Source organism: Centroberyx gerrardi, chromosome 5, assembly GCF_048128805.1.
Source record: "Centroberyx gerrardi isolate f3 chromosome 5, fCenGer3.hap1.cur.20231027, whole genome shotgun sequence".
Classification (NCBI taxonomy): domain Eukaryota; kingdom Metazoa; phylum Chordata; class Actinopteri; order Beryciformes; family Berycidae; genus Centroberyx; species Centroberyx gerrardi.
In genome coordinates this window covers 15,298,029-15,320,456 of record NC_136001.1, presented here as the reverse complement: position 1 = coordinate 15,320,456, position 22,428 = coordinate 15,298,029, and the positions used below count along the sequence as shown (strand labels likewise).

General features: G+C 41.6%; 2 protein-coding genes across 3 annotated transcripts in view; one reads left to right on the top strand and one right to left on the bottom strand.

Moving 5' to 3' along the window:
• col2a1b (collagen, type II, alpha 1b) overlaps positions 1–14,435 on the top strand; it is a 50,851-nt gene extending 36,416 nt beyond the window's left edge. For both annotated transcript variants that reach the window (XM_071922688.2, XM_071922685.2), the window contains 18 exons: positions 114–167; positions 638–691; positions 2,679–2,786; positions 3,404–3,457; positions 3,664–3,717; positions 4,493–4,654; positions 6,139–6,246; positions 7,994–8,101; positions 8,462–8,515; positions 8,808–8,915; positions 9,817–9,870; positions 10,256–10,363; positions 10,588–10,641; positions 10,901–11,008; positions 11,999–12,287; positions 12,556–12,743; positions 13,182–13,424; positions 13,704–14,435. In XM_071922688.2, the coding sequence (XP_071778789.1) occupies positions 114–167; positions 638–691; positions 2,679–2,786; positions 3,404–3,457; positions 3,664–3,717; positions 4,493–4,654; positions 6,139–6,246; positions 7,994–8,101; positions 8,462–8,515; positions 8,808–8,915; positions 9,817–9,870; positions 10,256–10,363; positions 10,588–10,641; positions 10,901–11,008; positions 11,999–12,287; positions 12,556–12,743; positions 13,182–13,424; positions 13,704–13,850 (2,055 nt within the window). In that variant the 3' untranslated portion in view covers positions 13,851–14,435. The remainder of the gene's footprint in view (positions 1–113; positions 168–637; positions 692–2,678; positions 2,787–3,403; positions 3,458–3,663; positions 3,718–4,492; positions 4,655–6,138; positions 6,247–7,993; positions 8,102–8,461; positions 8,516–8,807; positions 8,916–9,816; positions 9,871–10,255; positions 10,364–10,587; positions 10,642–10,900; positions 11,009–11,998; positions 12,288–12,555; positions 12,744–13,181; positions 13,425–13,703) is intronic.
• A 4,036-nt stretch (positions 14,436–18,471) lies between these two features.
• LOC139929713 (leucine-rich repeat-containing protein 3-like) lies at positions 18,472–19,329 on the bottom strand. Its single transcript, XM_071922704.2, has one exon. It carries the CDS (start codon positions 19,327–19,329, stop codon positions 18,472–18,474), a length of 858 nt encoding a protein of 285 aa, XP_071778805.2.
• Positions 19,330–22,428: the final 3,099 nt, after the last annotated feature.

Here is a 22,428-nt window from a genome sequence, read left to right as displayed (position 1 = left end):
TTGCATCTCATTGTTGATTGGGGTTTATGGGCCATAACTGCCACTAACTGTGTATCTGAACCCATCGTTCATAGCTGGATGTGTGTGGCTAAAGCTTCTTTGTCTTCCTCTAGGGTGAATCTGGTCCTTCCGGTCCTCCTGGTGCTGCTGGAACCCGCGGCGCTCCTGTAAGTGTCGCTCACCCTTCAACCAGCGATATTTCACACTGAGCTATTTAGTTATTCCCTAAGATGGTGCATTCAAAGACGGTCATAGAGAAGGATGAAAGATTTCCAGAGGTTGATTTTAGGGGATAAAATGGGATCCCCATTCCCCTTGTGAGTTCAGATTATGAGAAAAACCTGAGAAAAACCACTGATTTACCTCTCCACCACCCCTCATGTTCATTTGAAGGGGAAAGTCCAACAGAGAGTCAACAACTTCAACAATACTCAATAGTGAGTTTTGCTTTAGTGCCAACCATCACAATTTTATAATGGCAGATGTGTGTTTTGGAACAAAGCTCTTCATTGATGAACAAATGAGCCACTGGCATCACTTTCAGTTGGCAGTGTTAGAGTTGAGGACCCTCGCTGTGCAGTTTCCAGCCTAAACTGACCTCTGACCTCACTGTCTCCTCTCTTCCTTCCTCTTTCAGGGTGACAGGGGTGAGACTGGACCTCCTGGACCTGCTGGATTTGCCGGACCCCCAGTAAGTAACAAGACCAAATATGACAGAAAATAACTCTTCTACCAGTTTTCTGTCATGCTGCAAAACTCAAGAACATCGAGCCAAGGCCATGCTGTGTATTTCTACAGTAAATGTCAGGAGATCTGCTAGTAGCAGGGTTTAGGGAGTTATCTGAAAAAAAAATACAATTTTAATCAAAATAGTAAGACATATTGTAGTTCTCTTTGTAGACTTACTAGATGGTTTTAGATTATACTCAATTACGTTATATGGAGTAAATTGAATTTGAATCATTTTCACAAATGACTCTTACAAACAAGGTATTTTGTCATCCATCAAAGCTGCCATCTTTCTTTGATCATATCATTTTACAAGAACAGAAAATTAGTTACAGCATGAATTTGATAAACAGCTTGGCTTTTAAAATCTGTGTATATAACACTCAGAAAAAGATGGATATACTGTATATTTAATATGAATCTATATAATAGAAATAGAATATAGAAATGTAGAATACAGAAATAGAAAATAACTAACAATTATCTAATAAAACACTTTTTTAAAAAGTAGTCGGCCATATTACTAAGTTACTTAGTAAAGTAATAAGTACAGAAATACTGTTACTCCCCCCAATATTTTGCATTAGAAAGATATAATATTTTATTATAGAACTATAGCACAGTAGATATACAAAAACAAATACCTTCTTGACAATGATAATAAGACGAATGTGCTATATAATATAACAGTAAACAGGTTAATCAAATCAAGCAGTAGTTAAAATGTGGCATCAGCACAATATTCTACTGCATCTGTTCTCTAGGTGAAAAACTAGGATATGAAAGTTTACCTATTTAGAGAATGAGACTCCAGCTTTAGTTTATACATGTTTCCTCATCACAAGACATGAGCTGAACTCTGACAGCTTGTCTTACAACACGTTATTTCAGATCCTCCTTCTACAACTAGTATCTGGAAAGACTTTGATATCCAATTACCTTTACAATACGTCTGTCTGAGGCCTCAGTGAATCATTTTCTGATCTTGACAAATGTCTTGTTTCCTCAGTGTATTGCACTGTGGAACTCAGGGGTGGAGAGACATTAGATATTTAGCCATTTTGAAGTCTTTTTGTGCCACTCAGTGTCATCCATTTTGTTCCTACCAAAGACTCACGGCTGACATCAAATAAATGTTTTTGATAGGCTGCATCCTCCCAAACGGATGTTTATTAAAAGATTTTTCAGTAGCTGTTTCGTAAAAATGGGCCACTGCTATTTATCATGAAAGTGTTTTTTTTCTTTCCAAGGTTGCGATATGATTAATTATTGAATTAATGTCAGGATGAATAAGTATTCGAGGTGTCTAAATCATTTTTGGCTCACAGTTCACAGACTGTAACATGTCGTAAAACTAGACTAAACTATCCATGTAATTAATCTCATAACACCTAATCATCACAAACGCTATAATAGAACTGGTATTTTTAAAACATCAGCAGTTTTTATTTAATCTTTTGAAATCCGAGTACATACTTTTATCTTTTTTTTTTTATTATTCCTGTTTAAGCAATCATAATCAAGTCTCCTGTGACAGAAACAAATGTCATCACACACTGCTTATTTTAAGACTTATTTTCACCCTAAAAGTCCCATATTCTTTTATACGTGAGAGTTTAAATATAGAAATATATATTTATATAGAAAATCTGTATATATAATATAGATGAGTACAGCTTGATAGTTGTAGTGTGTCTGTTGTGCTTACAGCTGATTTTATGGGGGTTAAAGGGTACAACATCTCCCTTATTAGTATGAATTTATACATGCATTCTCTCTTTTAACCATATATATTTTGGGGAAACAACAATTTACCTTAGCATCTACAATTTTGAACAAATCACTTATTCACAATTCTTCATAAACCTGCTGTGTCCCTCTGAACTACGTTTTGTTGTTGTATGTCTATCGCTGCCATATTTCATAGTTGTTTCTGTTTATTCCTTCAGGGTGCTGACGGTCAGCCTGGAGCCAAGGGAGAGCAGGGAGAAGGCGGACAGAAGGGTGACGCTGGCGCCCCAGGACCCCAGGGACCATCTGGTGCCCCCGGACCTGCAGTAGGTGTCACTCCATGCTTTTTGACATTGCCAAACCGATACCAAACAAGACTTTTTGATAATGAACCCTCATACCCAAAACCCTGAATGTTCATAGCCCATTATCAATATTTTTTTTCATTGTCAGAGATCTTTTACAGCAAGACAGAGATTGTTGTAAAATCAATTGACAGTCAGTCTTTATGATGAGAAGAAAAAAAACAAAGAAAGAAAGATAGAAGATAGAAAGATATCCAATAAAAATCCAGCAAATCCCTAAAATTAAATAAACAAATATCTAAATTAAGCTCTGAACAGTGGGGAAATCAGCCGTTGAGCTTTGGTTAACAACTCATCACAGTGGCTGGAACTGTGTATTGTAAGTAGGAACGACTTGGACCAGCACAGTGAGGCTGCTGAGCAGGTAACAGCTACTGTGTCAGGGAGAAAATTGGTCTCTCTTTGTCCTTGATTGTGGTTTTCAAGCAGAATAAAACATGTCTTTGGCACACCTCCCACTGAGCCAAATGGAATCCAATATAACTTCAAGGTCGCTGAAAGTGTTTTAGAGACGTTTTAATCTTCTGTCATAAAACCTCTCACCAATACCAGACAGTAAGGTGTGTTTTCTATTTCAGGGTCCTACGGGTGTTTCTGGACCTAAAGGTGCTCGTGGTGCTCAGGGACCTCCTGTAAGTGTTGACCTTAACCTTTTGAATATACGATCTTCAGCAATGAGACTGTCTCTGTTAGATTTTACTACTTCAATCATAAACCATTGAAAACGTTATGTGATTTTGCAGTCATTTTATAGTTTTCCTAGATGGAGAAACCATATTTGTTTCGGACTGTTATCCTGTTTTGTTTTGCCCACCTTAACCTCTCCTTTCTCTGTCAGGGTGCTACTGGTTTCCCTGGTGCTGCTGGCAGAGTCGGACCTCCTGGTCCCAATGTAAGTTCAGTCTCCTGCCAACTACACCCAACAACTCCGACCTCACCTGAATAACCGTGCTGAAGAGTAGTTAGTCTCATTGCCTCAGCACCCACACACAACCATTACAGTGTGTTATTTGATAATGACCTAGCTCTGGCAGGACACTCTAAGTCATGCTTCGCTGTGTCAGCTGACTGCTGCCATACCTATTGCATCACATCTCACTGCAGTGACTTGGCGGTCTATTTAAAGGCCTTCACACTCACATTCACTCTGTATGCTGATGTGTATTTTGCTGCTATTACGGCTGCTGCCTCCTCCACCCAGCCTGCACCTGCTGTGGTTCTGCTCTGATTGTATGCATCCTGGAGGGTCTTTATTTCTAAATTAGTTCCCATGGGGCATTATTTGCATTGCTCCCTGCATCGTATTTATCATGTGCTATGCTGTTATGCTGTATTGCTGCAGCAGGTAGCATCACCAAGGGTAGAACCATACCGCCAAGTCAAACTGTATTGCCATCTCTATATGTAATGAATGGTTAAGCAATGACGTGAGTGATTCCTGCCTTTCTACGGTGCTAAAAAGTAGTAAAACGTTGTGGTAAAACGAATCTAAGCATGCATTATTACTAAATAGATATGGATTATCTATCTGCACACTTCAAGACCTGCTGCTGTTTCAATAATCCCAATATCTGTGAACACTTTGTGTGGTGTGCATGTGTGAGTGCATTTCATAGTATTCATATCCAAACGTACTGATCGTTTCACCCTCCTTACGTGTCCTATAGGGCAATCCTGGACCATCTGGTCCCGCCGGCCCTCCTGGTAAAGACGGACCCAAGGGTGTGAGGGGAGACGGCGGTCCCCCCGGCAGACAGGGTGACGCTGGGCTCCGCGGTCCTGCTGGTGCCTCAGGAGAGAAGGGAGATCCTGGAGAGGACGGTCCCCCTGTAAGTTCATCATGCTCCTGGGTCTCTACAAGCTCTGTAGCGTCTTCTTACCTTAAGACACGGAAATATCACTCCACTCCTCCACTGGCACCACCACCACCCACACATATAGCCACTCACACACACACACACACACACACACACTCTCACTCTCTCTCTTGACCACACGTCTCCTTGCACACCATGAAGATGACCACAGGTGTTCATTACGGTGAAAAGAAAATACTTTGATGTGTTTGCTTTCTACTTTTCAATCGACTTGTATGTAGCTCTGTCAGCCCAAAGAGGCAATTTCATCAGTAATGGACAGCAGCCTAGCGCACTCTCCATTAATACACAGAGCTGTCAGTGTCCATCACTGACTATAATAGCAGACCAAGACATATCACAGGCCGGCAGAAACCCAGTGACAGGCAGCCTGGTGACAGGACCTCAGGCTTTTACCTTTCCTGCACTCAACATTACATACACATCCAACATAAACACATGACAAGCCCTGACAAGATAATAACATATCACAGTTGATTGCATCCTCAAACATAAAGATACCAGCTGTGTCAAGATCCTTCCCATCTATAGATTATTCATATGAAATCTTGAGCCACAAATCAACACATAATAGCCTTTGTCAGACCGAATTGTATGTCTGAGGTATCACATGGAGTCAGGTATTTATAGTAAGCACATCTGAAAGGTTAAGGGAGCTTTCACTTTTGCACAGCAGGACGTGGCGGAGTGGACTGTGGTCATGTGGCTCAAGTAGACCAGGGAGATGAGAGAGAGAGAGGCGGTGGGAGTTGATGTTGATCTGAGCTGCTGCATTTGAGGGTCGTAAAGTCACAGGAGGAGGGTGTGGGGCAGAAGAAAGCCAGAGATCTTTGCAGGAGTAGAGCAGAACAGAGATAAATCTTGTTATAACACAACAACACGAAAACCACACACCATAACACAATATTACAGAATTCTGTAGGCAAATAAAAATGACCGGAATGGGAAAAGGTAGGGATGGGACAAAATGTGACAATACGTATCGTGGGTCAGAAAAATGAATCGCAGTATTAGCTACATTTTATTCTGCTGTCATAATCACAAATGAGACGGCTTGACCATCACAATTTCACAAGCTCTCCATCCAAATTATATTATCTGCACTTTGTAAGGACATTTTTAAATTGTTGTTTACATTCTAGCAAGCCAATGCCATTGCTAGAAAGATTTGTGGCTCCGAAATAAACATAATTCTGCACAGTCATACTTTGTTGTCACTGAACTTTTATTTATTACATCGTGTCGTGGTTGTATCGAATCGTGAACCCCATATCGCGTATCGATTGGTATCGTGAGATAAGCGTATCGTCCCATCCCTAGGAGAAGGATATATGATAGAAAAAAATTAAATATTTACTTATTAACTATTGATACATTAACTATACAATTATCCCTTTCCCTGCTGTTGTTCTCTCCTCCCTGCTCTTCCCTCTCAGGGTCCCGATGGTCCCTCAGGTCCTCAGGGTCTGGCCGGCCAGCGTGGTATTGTGGGTCTGCCTGGACAGCGTGGTGAGAGAGGTTTCCCCGGTCTGCCTGGACCATCTGTAAGTACCTTAATGATCACCTTATGAAATTATATAATCTACCAAATGCTCCAAAATGGTTCTAAGTTAAGTTGTATGATTCATATGTATAAACGTTCTTTTTGGTTTGATTATGAGACATTTCTTACACTAAACCTTAGTTAGATTGTCTGTTAACGTTGATGACAACATCGCTGCCAATGAGTCATGGTCTTGACAAGGGCTATTTCTCTTTTGCTATTGCAAGTGACATACTGTTCTGTATCCTTCAATAAAATAAACTGGCTGTTAACTACATAAATATTCATAAATCTGCCTTAAGATCACAACACTGACTGTTTTGTACCTCAATATTAGGAAAGGTAGACAACCCGCAGACAGCTTCTGTGTCTACTGAAGTGTCCTAATTGGACAAGAATCGTAATTAAAATCTCACATGAACCAGGACTCGTCTCCTGGTGAACCGATGCTATTTGATATATGACATGAGACAAGAAGCTCCCCCGACTAACAACATCTCATGCTATTTGATATATGACATGAGCCATGTTCCCTACTTACAGCATCTCAGCAGGCGCGTCCGCACCATTAATTATTTATCAATGCACATGAAAGAGAGGGAAAGAAAGTGGGGGTGAGACAAAACCCACTCAGGAATGCTTCAAGCAGAGAATATATTTTTAATGATGTAAAGTTCTGTTTATCTGAGGATATCTATGAGCTTCTGTAGAGAAGAGTTTTCTACAAGTCGGTCTCTTTGAAGGCAGCAACTGTGTTTAGGGTTTAACTGATATGGGTGTTGAAGGCCAATAACAGTACCAATATTTTTGGACTGAAGCTGCTGATGACCAATATTTTGTGCTTATGTTCTATTTATTTATATTTGACCATTTTCATGCCAAGATATTTAAAAAAAAAAAAACTCCTCAAAATTTCATGATCCAGTGTTTTCCCTAAATTTTATGGAAAAGCCTCTGAAACACATTTACATCATGAGACACTAAAACTCTCCTATAAAATTCATGCTAATGAAATTTGTACAGCAGGTAAGCAGCTCTTTAAGGCAGGGTTAGGCAGATTTCATTGCAGATATTTTCAGACTGCTACACCTAAAGCTGGCTGAGTAAAAGCATATCCTCACCTCCATCATATCAGCAGTGGGAAATATTTTTATTTTTATTGAATGGCCAATATTGGCCTGATATATCGGCAAACCAATACGCTGGACTAATGCTAGCTGTCTTCACACAGATGTTTACAAAAACATTTACAATTCATTTGGATGTTAGATTGAATATATATATATATTCACAGACCACAGATACATAAGAAGGGATGCCGAATTCATTCATTTGACATGTGCTGACTATATTATCCACTTACTCCATCAGAATTTTAACATAAAACACTATCAAAAGAAAACCTGACAGTTGAACCAAGATCAGTTTACAGTAGAGCCAACCTCTTCTCATTGTTTCATGACTCTTTGACAGGAAAAATAGCTTCACACGCAGCAGCATGTATTTTCATCTGTGTTCTGAAGCCAGACTTACCTTAGCTCAGTGGTAAACCCATGACAACAACACAATGGCAGCAAATACACTCATATAATATGGAGTGTGAATTAAGTTAGTGGGTGGATCAATTAATGAGTTGTGTTTTTGTGTCAAGTTAATTCATGATGTGTCTTGTAAATTATTACTTTGAGTTTAAGTGTAGTAAAATCCCTGTTGCTCACCCTCTAACCATCGTCCTGTCCTCTCCTCAGGGTGAGCCTGGTAAGCAGGGAGCTCCTGGCGGCGGTGGAGACCGCGGACCCCCTGGACCTGTTGGACCCCCTGGACTTACTGGACCTGCTGGAGAGCCTGGCAGAGAGGTCAGGGAATGGCCCACACAGCATGGCTGTTTTTGATGCAACTCTGTCACCTTATATCTAGTCCAGTGGCTCATAACTGTTGTTATCCCAAGAATAAAATTAAGTCAATTTTGGTGTCAGCCTGGGGAAGTTGATTGAAATATACTGCTACTTTTGTCATGTATGGACCCCTAGAAAAAGTCCTCTGACAAATTGTGGGTATGTTATCAGTATATTACGTGTACGCCTTATTATGCGCTTATTTATTTGTGTCTAAATTGGACTAGGATTTATTATGCAATGGATCAGTATTCTGAAAAACAGCTCACTTAGAGGAAGTAGAAGCTACTTAACACGCAATATTGTTTTGTCATCTGACAGGGCAATGCTGGATCTGATGGCCCCCCTGGTAGAGATGGTGCCACTGGAATCAAGGTGAGATCAACGGCATCATGCTTCATCAGAATTAGCATCTAGCAGAGATATTATACTAGGTCAGGGTTAGGGTTTTTGAAAATGCAATAACTTTAAATGCAACCACTCAAACAAAATCTAATTTTAACAATGTCTTCATTAAACATCTTTGATCATATGTGTATATAGAGGAAATTTTGTTTTATGTCAACATTATTTCCAAATACAGGGTAGACTGTGAACAGTGATCTCTATATTTGTAACCTCCTTTGCCATGACTGACTCTGCCTGTGTTGTGCTCTCTGTGCTGCAGGGTGACCGCGGTAACACCGGTCCTGCTGGCGCTCCTGGTGCTCCAGGCTCTCCTGGTGCTCCTGGCCCAGTTGGTCCCACCGGCAAACAGGGAGACAGAGGAGAGGCTGTGAGTACTAACTTAACTGAAAGCAAAATTGAAAATAAAAAATAAAAAAGTACTGTCCCACGGAGCATTCATGGTGAGGATGTATTGCTCTTTCTTATGAGAGGTGGAAGTTGTGTGAAAATGTAAGGTGGGAAGTTAATTAGATACTGCTTAGTAAAGAACAGACATGATTTGTATAAAGTGACTTATTTTATAAAGTGCTGTAAACCATAACAAAATGTGATAGCGGGGATAGGATAGGAGGGTGTCTCAAGTGTTTCTGACTGACTTGAATTTGCCTCGATAACCATGGTGCCATATTGATAGATGAAAATAATATCTCTCATTTATTGACTGCTTACATTTCAGCAGAGCTTTATCAATGTCTTCTATTTTACTAACTTTATCAGCTCAAATTGGCTGGGTGTTTCTAAATGCTCCTTAGCGTTTAAGTTGTCCTTATTCCATTGTAAGTCAATGGACACAGTTGGCTTTCAGAGTTACCAAGATGCTTTTGGAAAGTCGGACCCTGTTCTTAAGCTACAGCAGCACATATCGAGTAAGACAGGCAGATGACAGCACCATATGAATCCATCTTGTTGAACACACTGTATAATTCAGAGACAGAAATAGAGACAAGGGGGCAGACAGATTATGAGTAAATGATTATTTATTGAGACAAGAGTGATATGTACGCACATCAGCATGTAGGTGCTTGGCTGCGGGCAACACGGAAAAAAACAAACTAAAATAATTTTTTAAAAAGGAAAACTGTCAGTAGATGACAGCATTCCACTCTTAAATATAGCAACATTTATATCTTAAATGCATCTCTGTCATTTCAAACCAATGCACCAGGAAACCTTTAGAGCACTATATTTCTATTGTAAACTCAGAACTTTGTTTCATTTTTCTTTCTTAGGGAGCCCAAGGGCCTGCTGGACCTTCAGGACCCGCTGGAGCTAGAGGAATGGCTGTATGTATATTTTTGAATATAAACACACACACACACACACATACAGCACACACACACACAAAAGTTTTGCATTCTCTCTGGCCAAAGCAAATTAACACAGAATTGATATTTCCATCGCAAAATTTTACCCAAGGTTTCACAGATATATCCTAATTATCCAGACCACATAACTCATTGTGTAAAAGTATTATTCTTATAATTCAAAGCAGAATTAAGACTTGAAAATAACATTAGTCACCAGGCAAACACTACAACGCGAATACAATAAATTGTCTGGTGAAATTCTGAATCCACGAGCCACTGCGGCCAGTTGACAAAAAAGTTTCATGCCCTATTTATACTTAGTTAGTTTTCCCTGACAAGGATGTTGTGCACTCCTTCTCAGGGACCCCAAGGACCCCGTGGAGACAAGGGTGAGGCTGGAGAGGGTGGCGAGAGAGGACAGAAGGGACACAGAGGCTTCACCGGTCTGCAGGGTCTGCCTGGACCTCCCGTAAGTATCCACACTGAATGTAAACATATCTGTGTCCTAGCTCTGTTCCAAGCAAAGGATATCATACAGGATCGTTGAATTGATCCTTGCTTTGGCTACAGAGTATATTTGCCTTGTCATCATCCCTCTGACATTCAGTTCCTCACTGTAGCTGTAGTAGATATAGTTTTCAACTACAGTTTCTATATTTATCATTATCATCATTATCTTTTCTCCTCTTCAAGGGTCAAGCTGGAGACCAGGGTGCCACTGGACCTTCTGGACCTTCTGGAGCAAGAGTGAGTATAAATATTTATAAAATACTCAAAGAATAGGAGTGCTGATCTGAGAACTGTTTGCCTCTTAAGATAAAATTAAGTTTACGTGGTCATGCGATCTGACAAATGATCCTCAGTCGGCATTTGTACTGTGAGAAATCTCATGAATATTACATTTAATGCAAATTCCTTTCCAGTAATTCAATCAAATTTGGTTTTTTTTAACATGCAAGGTCTTTAGAGCTTGATATTGACAGCTTTTCTCCATCTGTGTATATAGGGACCACCTGGACCTGTTGGCCCCGCTGGAAAGGACGGTTCCAACGGTATGCCAGGACCCATCGGACCCCCTGGACCCCGTGGTCGCTCTGGAGAGACTGGTCCCTCTGTGAGTCCCGCTAACGCAGAAATGATAAGATGCTAAAAAATATCCTTTAGCCGGTAAATGGGCTCTTTCACATGATACCTACTTGAATCACAACACTTAATTGCAACCATGAGTTATGCATAACACATACGTTACATGCACATTGCAAATTATGCATTCACGAATACAAAGTGCCTTCACGGGTGGAATAAATGCATATTGCGTATTCTGATTCAAACAGGAATAGCTTTTGACTGTGCAAAATTCACACCACATAATATCGCATTATGATTCCCTTTGCTAAATGATGCCAGTGTTGGATATGAAGTGAGCGACTTGAAAAGTGTAATGCAGCAGATGAAAATGTGTCCCATATGATGTAACGTGGCGATCCACACTACTGATTCACTTTCCAGTGAATACATCCAGTATAACTCTCTTTCATCTTTCCTCACGCTCTCTGTTTGACTTGTAAAGGAATATTCTATGGTGGCGCAAAATTGACCTCACATGCTGCAGCATACTTATAACCATCTGAATCATATCCTAAGTGACGATGGAAAATTCTTCTGTAACACGCATTTACATTTACATATATATCTGGTTGACGCTCTTATCCAGAGTGGCTCACAATGAGTGCAACAGTAGAATTAGCATCAGTTGCTAGATCACCAAAATTACAACGGGTTGGGGCATTAGTACCCCTCACAATATTCCTGTGACCATAGAATGATCATGTAAGAGTGAAGTGCTAGGACAATAAAAAATAATTACAGCTAAGGAGAGAGATAGAATATGATTTTTGAGAGCAATTAGTGGGAGTTTTGAACAAGTTTTCTACATCTATGACAGAAGATGGGGAGGGATTTGTCTTTTTCTTTGGAGCAGAAAGGTCATTCCACCATTTGTGAGCCAAAAAGACTCAAGATCAGGCGGAGTGATGACAACACAAGAAAGGGGGAGCCAAGTATAACCCTTCGTTCTTTCTCCCCATTCCTCTTTTCCTCTCAGGGTCCCCCAGGAAACCCCGGACCCCCCGGTCCTCCTGGTCCCCCTGGCCCTGGCATCGACATGTCTGCCTTCGCTGGCCTGTCTCAGCCTGAGAAGGCCCCTGATCCCCTGCGTTACATGAGGGCTGACCAGGCCTCCGGAAACCTCCGCCAGCACGACGCTGAGGTAGACGCCACGCTCAAGTCCCTTAACAACCAGATCGAGAACATCCGCAGCCCCGAGGGATCCAAGAAGAACCCCGCTCGCACCTGCAGAGACCTGAAGCTCTGCCATCCTGACTGGAAGAGCGGTGAGTGACAGGGAGAGGAATTGGTCAAATTGGGGTGAGACAATAAAGTAGACATTCAGTATATGTTGGCAGTTCAAGTTTGGTAAAGTCTGGATTTGGGTTAAGTGTAGTGTGTGTAGTGTGGGGACGTTTGGATGTGGATGATTCAGAGTCCATTTTTTGAAATATTAGCATAACATGACAGAATTCTAAGATAAATTTCCAAAGATTGTCAATTATTTTACGTTGTCTTTACATTGTGGTCCTCCCTCTTTCCCTCTGCCTGTAGGAGAGTACTGGATCGATCCTAACCAGGGCTGCACCATTGACGCCATCAAGGTCTTCTGCAACATGGAGACCGGCGAGTCCTGCGTCTACCCCAAGCCTTCCAGCATCCCTCGCAAGAACTGGTGGTCCAGCAAGAGCAAGGACCGCAAACACGTCTGGTTCGGAGAGACAATGAACGGAGGATTCCACGTGAGTCGTTAACATGATTTCCAGTCTGCTATGCAATCAGTTAAAGAGTAACTAAACCCCAAAGCCAAATCTTTGGTGAAGTCTGACATCTGATGGTAAAAAGTAGGGTACTGAACTGGCCATCTGCTATTGGCTGGTCTTTAGTGCCAGGTGATGTCACCACCTGTACCACTCTGTAGAAGGTGACATCACCTGGCACCAAAGATCAGCCAATAATCAGGTTTCACCACTTTGGGGTTTAGTTACTCTTTAAGCTGAAATATTCCCTCCAGTGCTGTTAGTAGTGTAATCAATCAATCTGAGTCTCAGTATGAGCATTTTAGCATAAATATGAGACATGATCATGACAGTTTCTATGATCAAAATGATTGTAACAGCCATCATAACACTGTTATTCTCACTTTCCCCTCTTCCCCCCTCACCGGCGGCCCCATGCAGTTCAGCTACGGCGATGACAGCCTGGCGCCCAACACTGCCGCCATCCAGATGACTTTCCTGAGACTGCTGTCCACCGAGGCTTCCCAGAACCTCACCTACCACTGTAAGAACAGCGTGGCCTACATGGACGCCTCGACGGGCAACCTGAAGAAGGCCGTGCTGCTGCAGGGCTCCAACGACGTGGAGATCAGAGCCGAGGGCAACAGCCGCTTCACCTACAGCGTGATGGAGGACGGCTGCACGGTGAGTACTCACACGCATCGGTACATAATATAATGGAACAGACAAGCAGTACACAAAGAGAAGGACATACTCACACTGGTACACAATACACTATGAAACAAATTCACGCGGTGTTTTGTTTCGTGTTCCCTCGCTTATGCACAAATGAGAGACACTCAAGCGCCGTCTCTCTTATTCTCTGTTGCTCACTCGCACACTCGCCAAACCAATCTCATTCTCTGGCGGTCTAGAGGTGTCAAAGGTCATCTAACAATTGTTGCGATTTTTCCCTCTCCACAGAAACACACAGGACAGTGGGGCAAGACAGTGATTGAATACAGATCGCAGAAGACCTCCCGTCTGCCCATTGTGGACATTGCCCCCATGGATATCGGTGGAGCAGACCAGGAGTTTGGAGTCGATGTAGGAGCAGTCTGCTTCTTGTAAAGAGCGAGGGAATCGAAAAAGAGAAAGAAAGAAGTGGAAATTAAAAAAACAACAAAAAGATGAGAGAAGAACACACTTCAAATAAAGGAAGAGAGAAAGAGAGAAAAAGAAAGATCAAGACACTTTTTTTAAAATGGGACTTTTTTTCTAAGTAAAAAGTGCTTTTCCAAGTCGTACTCCGTAGGATATCTGCACTGAATGGCACCAGCAACTGTCATCTGCGATTCATCCAGCATTGCCTCCAGTTAAATCGCCCCTTATGGACACCCAGCATCCCGCAGAGCCCCCACCCCCCCCTGGGTGAACAGCGACCCCCCCCCCCCCCCCCCCCCCCCCCTACGAACAAGAAGGAGGAAGTACGAGGAGAGTGAGGGAACATGCCAGGGAACGAGAGTGAGGAACAATGTGTTGGTGTTATTTATTTATTGTTTAGGTTTGGGTCCCAGGTATGTTAGGACTGAGTGTGTTGCTAAGTAAAAAAGCCCACTTACACATATTAAAAAAGACCCTTATCCTCCAACATCCTCTCTTACTTCCTCCTCTTCTCCACCCCCCACCCCCACTCCCTTACCATATCCACTAAAACATACATATCTTGTTGAAACCAAAAATCTAGCTACGTTAGAAAGTGCAGGTGTTCCTATTTCTACCACCACAGTGTATCAGAAAGTTACTGTGTATTATAATAAAATCAATGGTGCTATTGTTGTAAAACAGTCTGTATTTTTTAAACAACCAGATACTGATATGTAGTGACTTGTATATATGTATATATATGTATATGTGTGTATACATATATATACAGTTTCTCAGAGAGTACATTTCACCCTGGGATTTTGTATTTCAGTGTGATAAATGTCCCTGTCCAGCGATCCCTGCCTTGCCCCACCCTCCTGCTTCAGCCCCCATACATAAACAAACATGTCCATGATGAATTTTTTTAATCAAGACATGTCCAATTTGGACTGAATCCTGAATTGAATTTTCTTTTTAGTTTTATTCATTTTTTTTGTTTTGATATTTTAAAGCTACCTCACACTAAAAAAAAAGCAACTACACGAAGCAAAATAAGGCCTTTTACCCCTGAATCTGAGTTTACAAACCCAAATATCAGGCAAAATATCAATGTGACCCGTATTGTGAGAAGCCTGGTCATGAAAGCCCGGTGTCTGCTGCCCCCTTTGCTATGACCTTTGACCCCATCCCTCTCGACTTCCTCCCATCAGTCCCTAGCTGTCCCCTCACACAGGACGTGCCCTCTGCCTTGGCACACACACATAATTGAAGAGATTTGGGGCGTGGCTTACTTGATTGCTCCAGTTCTACATCACTACTCAATCCACTGCTCCCATAGAGAGAAGGGAGTCACCGTCGGCCAGTGCAGAGGGTGCATATGTGTGAGGTTGTGTATATTTTTTATTATTAATAATAGTATTATTATTAATAATAATAGCATTATTATTATTATTATGATCATGACTTGTTTTTGTTACGTTTTAATTAATGTAAATTGGAAATAAAAGACAAAACCAAGTAACAGACTGAAGTCGCTTTTTATTTGATTTATTTTCTGTTTTGTTTACCCCGCGTTATTTCTCCCCCACGTTTGCAAGAAATATCTGGGGCAACGGTTTTTACTCTCCCCTAATGTTTTTCCTTTTTTCTGTCAGTGCAAAATTCCTGAAAGAAGTCATACTTAACCTTATTGCTGTGCCCTATTTCCATTATGTGTTTTTGTGGTGGTGGCCAGATATTTTTCCAGGGGGAGAAACGGCTTAGAGCGCTCAAGGAAAGGCAGTGGAGAGATGGATGATAGCCGGGCCATTTTGTTTTTCTTTTGTTTGTTGGTGATAGCAAAAACAAGCAAAAAGTTGGAGAAGGAGGTGGTAAAAGTTCATATCATGTACTTTTTTTGTATATGTAAAATAGTTTTTCAATTATTTCCATTGCTTTTAACGCATGGTAGAGTAGAAATGGGAAACACTGCCAACCATGATCAGCACATTCTGTGAATTTATATTGTCATCCTGTACTTCTTTTCTCCTATTCATTTTCATTTTCTTGCCTGACCTTTCACCTTAGCAATAAAAGGTAGAAGCATTTCTATGAACAAAACAGAGCCATGTTTGTTTTATTTTTTATATATTTTGTCTTTTTTTTTTTTTTCCTGAAATCACTTTTTGATAGTTCATTTATTATTTAATGTATTGGTTTCCAAATCTATGATGTAATCCTTGTTTGAATAATTATTGGCATACAAACAGGAGAGAAAACAAATCACCGGGACAGAAATACATCACCAATAAAAAATTCTATACAAAAAACTACACACAGAGGACATGCTTGGTTCTTGTGTTTTTGGGTTACTGGCATCCCAATTAACTGGACTGGGGTTTCCACAGCATCTTGGCACTAACAGCATCTATGTGCCTTGATGTGCCAATGTGGGCCAAAGATGATCTTAATGGTAGAGATGCATTTGAGAAACTGAACCCTGGTATATCAACATTAGATTCATGATTTGAGACAAACAGCTAACATCTAAGAAATACTCTGTCATCTAGAGTATGTAAAGTTACACCAACAGTGCGCCACAGGTTTATGAACAGAGATGCAGTTTTGAAAGTCACAGGACAATATCCACCTTTTTATTCCAAGATCATGGCCCGTGATTTGTTGACCACGACATACCAAAGCCTATATAGCTTTTACACTTTTACCAGTTATCATAACAATATCAACATTGTTCTACTCGCAGATTTTAATTGATTCTAGCTCTAATTCACAGTATATCTTAACCCTGAACAACACCACAGTCCTCAACCAACCAGAATCTTTCTCTGCATACCATAACAAAGCACACATACCACATGTAGCACATTACAGTATAAGTCAACCTATTCTAAGTTTTAACTTAACTCTTAACTGCTTTACCAGTCCAATTCCCAGATGAGGAAAATGGAATACAGTGACGTTTTATGATATTCATGAACACTTAACAAAAAGCTGTAACTGTACATGTTACAGACACGTGGAAAATATCCTCTTGACCACAGATGAAATAAAAAACTGTCAAATGTCAAATTGAGAGAGGCCTTTTAAAATTCATATTAGTAACAGTGAAGAATGACTAATACTCATACAATACACCCCCCGCCCCCTTCATAAAATAATGCTCCACAGGTATTGCCACAGCAAATATGATTACAATGAAGTGAAATTAGAAAAGGTGGCTGTTAATCCAGTCGAGTTTTTTTCCATTTATGTGGAACACTGAGCCGGATATTCAGTGTACCTATACGCATGCCGCTTTTCAGTAATGGCATTAAAGAGCCTTAACATCACTGCCATTAAATTTACTAACTGAGAAAATTATTCCATTTATTATCAAAGTGTTTTTCGCATTTTCACAGTGAAAAAAAATATCAATTATGAGACAGTCTACGTGGAAAATAGAGAAATGGAACAATTTGTACACAGCAGTCAGTGCAGAGAGGTCTGAAAAAGCGGCACTCAAGAGATTCATTAAAATCTAAACTAACAGAGCCTCTCTCAGGATAACGGGCTGCATTAATCTAATTTCTAACAATGAGCATCTTAATAATTGAACCTTTTGAAATTTCTCAATATCAGAGATGGCTGTATGTACACTAAGCTGTCCAGATATTTTAGAGCTGATTGCTGTAGCTTGGAGACAAAACACTTCACCTCCAGCTAGTCGCTTCCTGAGAGTAAATTTAGATCAGCAGTTCTCACTGGCTTAGTGATCTTTTAATGGGAAATGCTTATATAGCATGCATGGAAAATCAATCATATCAAAGTGAAAATTACTGTATGATGCGCAAAAACACACATGTACTAACCACACACACACACACACACACACACACACATACAAGCAATTAAATAGACACACACATGAGGGTGCACACACTCCCTTTTGACCTGATAAACACACACGCTGATTAGTGCCTTTCAAGTGTGCCTTTTAAGGGCCAGTTGGTCAGACAACACTAATTAGACCTTAATGGGAGATAAAAGGACACAGCATGGGCCATAATGGCAGAAGTAAAGGGAGGAGGACTAGAAGCAGAGATACAAGATATTGATGTTGAAACCCTTTTCTCTCTTGCTCTGCATTCTTATTTCATTCTTTCTTCCACTGCACTTCTTTGTTCATTACACTCACTGTCCTCTCATTCCACCTGGTAGAATAGGAGAAAATAAATATTCACTTTCATTCAATTAAGAAAACATACATCAGGATTTGGAAAAACTGTTAACTGCTCAGGGACTATGGGTGCAAATTAGCTCTTACAGTTAACCCTGTTCAACATTTACATTGACATTACCTTGTGATATTGTTGTTGATTGATGTGCATTTTCCCTGACGAAATAAATAAATAAATAAATAAAAAAACATAGGGGGCACAGTATTTACCAAAAAAATTAAATATTGCAATCACAGCTCACAGTTGTAAACAGTTCATTTCTTATCTAGAAGCATCTTCTACAGCCAGCTTACAGTTAACTCTGTCCAAATACAGCATTTTGAAGTTCATCAGTCGCTCTCCATAAATGGCACTGGATTATTCCATTTAAATTGCAGTCTAGCATGAGTTCAGAAACCAGTGCTTAGAGTGTCTGTCTCCATGGGGGTCTTGCGTGGACTGGGTAAACTCTTCAGGTACTCCAAATGCCTCCGGGCCTCAGCTTGGTTCTGCCTCACATAGTACACCACATACACAATCACCATAAAGAACCACACAAACATTGTCACCAGCATGGCCACGTCAGTGGTCTTCCTCTGCAGGCTGCAGAAATTCACCCCAGAGTCCAGCAGTTTGACCAGGGGTTGACCCGCGTGTTCCCCCTGAGACGTCGGGTCCTCCCACCTGCTCCCCTCGCCCGCCCCGCGCACCGAGCTCTCGCACATGATCCCGTTCACCGTCTCGGGCTCCAGGTTCAGAGTCTCCATCAGCTCCTGCAGGGCGCAGTCGCAGTGCCAGGGGTTGTGGTAGAGGCGCGTCTTGGCGCGCGTGGAGCCAAACTCCTCCCTGCTGGCCTGCCTCAGCAGGTTATGTGAGAGGTCCAGCAGGCGCAGCTCGGGGCCCAGATGCCGCAGCGCCCCCGAGGAGAGCGAGTCGATGCGGTTGTGGGACAGGTGCAGGTCCCGCAGGTGGAGCAGTTCGCTGAAGGCGCTCTCGGGGATGCTCCGGATGTAGTTGCGCTCCAGGTGGAGGGAAACGGTGTCCGGCGGGATCCCCTCTGGGATCTCCCGCAGCCCGGCGTCCGAGCACAGCACCGTGGCCGTGTCCCAGGCGCAGTGGCAGCTGTCCGGGCACTGGGGGCACACCTGGCCCCACAGAGCCGAGAACAACAGCAAGGTGCACAGCCATGGATGAAGATCCACTCCTCCACCTCTCCTTCTTTCCCCACCGACGCCGGTACGTCTCTCCTCAAACCAGCCAGTGTACATCGCCTCACCATAGCCTCCTGACACACACCAGGTCCCAATCAGACAGTCACACAGTCTGGCCAGGAGAACCTGTCAGATTGAGAAAACAGGGTCAGAGTCTGGAACAGCTAACACTCTCTCTCTCTCTCTCTCCCTCTCTCGCTCACTCTTGCTCTTTGTCACCGGCACACACTCACCCCTCACACATCACACACAATCAAAATGAAGGCTGACAGGGGAGATTATGGTTTTTGAAGAGGAGAAAAAAGGTCAGTGGGGAAAGAGGTGGAAAATGAAATGAGATTAACTCTGTTTATCTGATAAATACTCTCTTTTACAGACAGACACTGCAGAACGCGTCGACACCTACAGCAAGAGGACAATAGATTCTGACTAAGACCTCCTGTGTAATTCCCATTGTGCTCTAACTGATTAGATTGATTAGTGGTGTTACTTGTTAATTCCTTTGAAATGGAATTGGTCTTGGTCTTAATAGTATATCACAATATGAAGTAAAACCTGCAATATAAATGATAGTAGATAAACTGGACATGGCTGCTGAACTTTTCTTCTACATAAACAGGACTGGGTTCATGGTTAAGGTGGTAACACTGTAGATACATTTTATGGTGGTGATCCCCTCATAAATTGCGGTCTAAGCAGACAGCAGTAAACGACAGTTTAAGTGATCTATTAAGGTTGAAAACCCCTTATGTGTTTGTGCATTAAATAAATCAAGAGACATGATTATCCTAACCCCCTCCTCCGTCACATTACACCCATCAATACACTTTAATTTCATTTATCCCTCTATTTATTTTCCCTTGATGCAGTCCTTAATCATATTCCGAGGGTGGAGGACAATATATTGTGTATATTGTAGGGATGGAGGCTGGAAACAGTGGGATCGATAGCCCAAGTAGAGCCTGCTACACTATTACAGGCAGGAACATCAATCCTGCCTGTGTCCCACAGTGTCAATAAGTGACAGAGCTGAAAGAAAGAAAAAAAAATAGCCCTGCCATAGGCTGGGGTTTAGCATCTGCTCTGCACTCCCACAGTTAGGAGGCAAAGGCAAAAAAAAGCAATCTGGCTAGACTCTACATCAGATGGGTATAACCACCGGAGAATACATTACATGTGTTACATGTGTTAGCCTGTTTTAGTGCTGGCGCAAGTGAATCCCTTAGTCTCATCTGTCTGCCTGCCTGCCTGCCTGCCTGCCTGCCTGCCTGCCTGCCTGCCTGCCTGTCTGCCTGCCTGCCTGCCTGCCTGCCTGCCTGCCTGCCTGCCTGCCTGCCTGCCTGTCTGTCTGCCTGCCTGCCTGCCTGCCTGCCTGCCTGCCTGCCTGCCTGCCTGTCTGTCTGTCTGCCTGCCTGCCTGTCTGTCTGTCTGTCTGTCTGTCTGTCTGTCTGTCTGTCTGTCTGTCTGTCTGTATGTCTGTCTATCTATCTAGATCTATGAATCATGGCATTTGGTTTTGTTGGGACAATTTGATCAGTTGTTTTCAGACCGTTTTTTGTTTTGCTGATATAATGAAGGCAATTTGGAGTTGCTATTCCAAGAGTAAATCATGATACACTCCTTGAATTTGATAAAAAAGAAAGACCATTCTCTTAAATGTCAAGCACTTTCTGCTTTCTCCCCATCTTCATAATAGAATCAAAAACTGCCATTTGTCTCCTTTCTCCTGCACCCTTTTTAACCCTGACACCATAAAGGCTTAAGGCAGACTGGCAGGCTTCAACTCCAGACCACAGTGACCTAGATTTGGTTGAATTGCCTATAGGTGACTGACCAATCCAATCCAACTCTCATGTGATTTCTGCCCTCTATCAATTTGATGTCCATCAAGTGGCTCAGTGCCACTTTGCTGTGTCTTGGGCAGATATCAGGATCTTGTTCCATTTGTAACCACCCATTATTAACGTTTGGAATATAGAGGCAGGAGGGAAATAAGGCTCATGCAAATCACCAATTAATGCACTCAAAAATAATCAGCTGCTGTATTTTAGGAATAACAATGAGAATGAGCGAGAGTTTGTGTCTTTGTGTGTGTGTGTGTGTGTGTGTGTGTGTGTGTGTGTGTGTGTGTGTGTAGGTGTGTGTGTGTGTGTGTGTGTGTGTGTGTGAGAGAGAGAGAGAGCGAGAGAGAGAGAGAGAGAGAGAGATGTTGTTACCTCCCAAGGGCAGATGGTGTGAGGGAGATTGGCTGGCACTGTAAAGCTCATGATTGCTGTTAGAGAATGTTTACTCTTTTTTTTTAATCTATCAGTATTTAGGCCTACCCATCTTCCATGTTTATTAAGAAAATGGACATAATGGAAATAATAATAATGATAATGATAATGATAATGTAGCATTCCCTGCTTGATCCTCATCGTCTCTCATAGCATATCTTTTTTTTTTTTAGATTAGACTATTATACCCGCAGAAAAGTCTAAACATTTCCGACGGCAATTCAATTAACAAATTGAATTATTCAGGGTAAAACAGGTAAATTGGATTATCTGAAGGAAATTAAAGTTTAAAATACCATAAAAGACATTTGGGATCAAAGGTTTTCTTCCTGCAAGGCTGACATAATTAATTAATTATCACATTTTTCGATCTTTAATTACTCTCATCATAGAAGTGAAACTCGGATAGAAGTGAAACAACTAGCCTAACCCGTTTATGTAGCCTACAGAAAGCTTTCCCGATACAGTCTGTGATTTGATGAATGATCTACCTTTACGATCATAAACTACGATAATAGGCTTACTGTAGACATAAAAAAAGCACGAAAAATTGTAAGAAAATACAACAAAGTACGATAACGTCACTATGAACTCACTGTTGAGTACCACACAGACACAGTATTATAGTGAGTTTTCTTTGTGCTAAGTATGACATATGGATATGAATTGTTTTTGTGTGTTTTTATGTGTAAATGCTCAGAAAATTCGCTAAATATCACTTACCTGTAAAGGGAATGTTGTTCTGAAGTTGGGATCCAGAGGCGGAGAGGGATTTTGTTTAGACTTTATTTATTCAGACTCCCTTTCTTCTTTTGGATTGATTGGCCGTTACGTTCAGAATAGAGAGATGCCAACCTCAGCTGTAGGTCCGTGGGTCTGT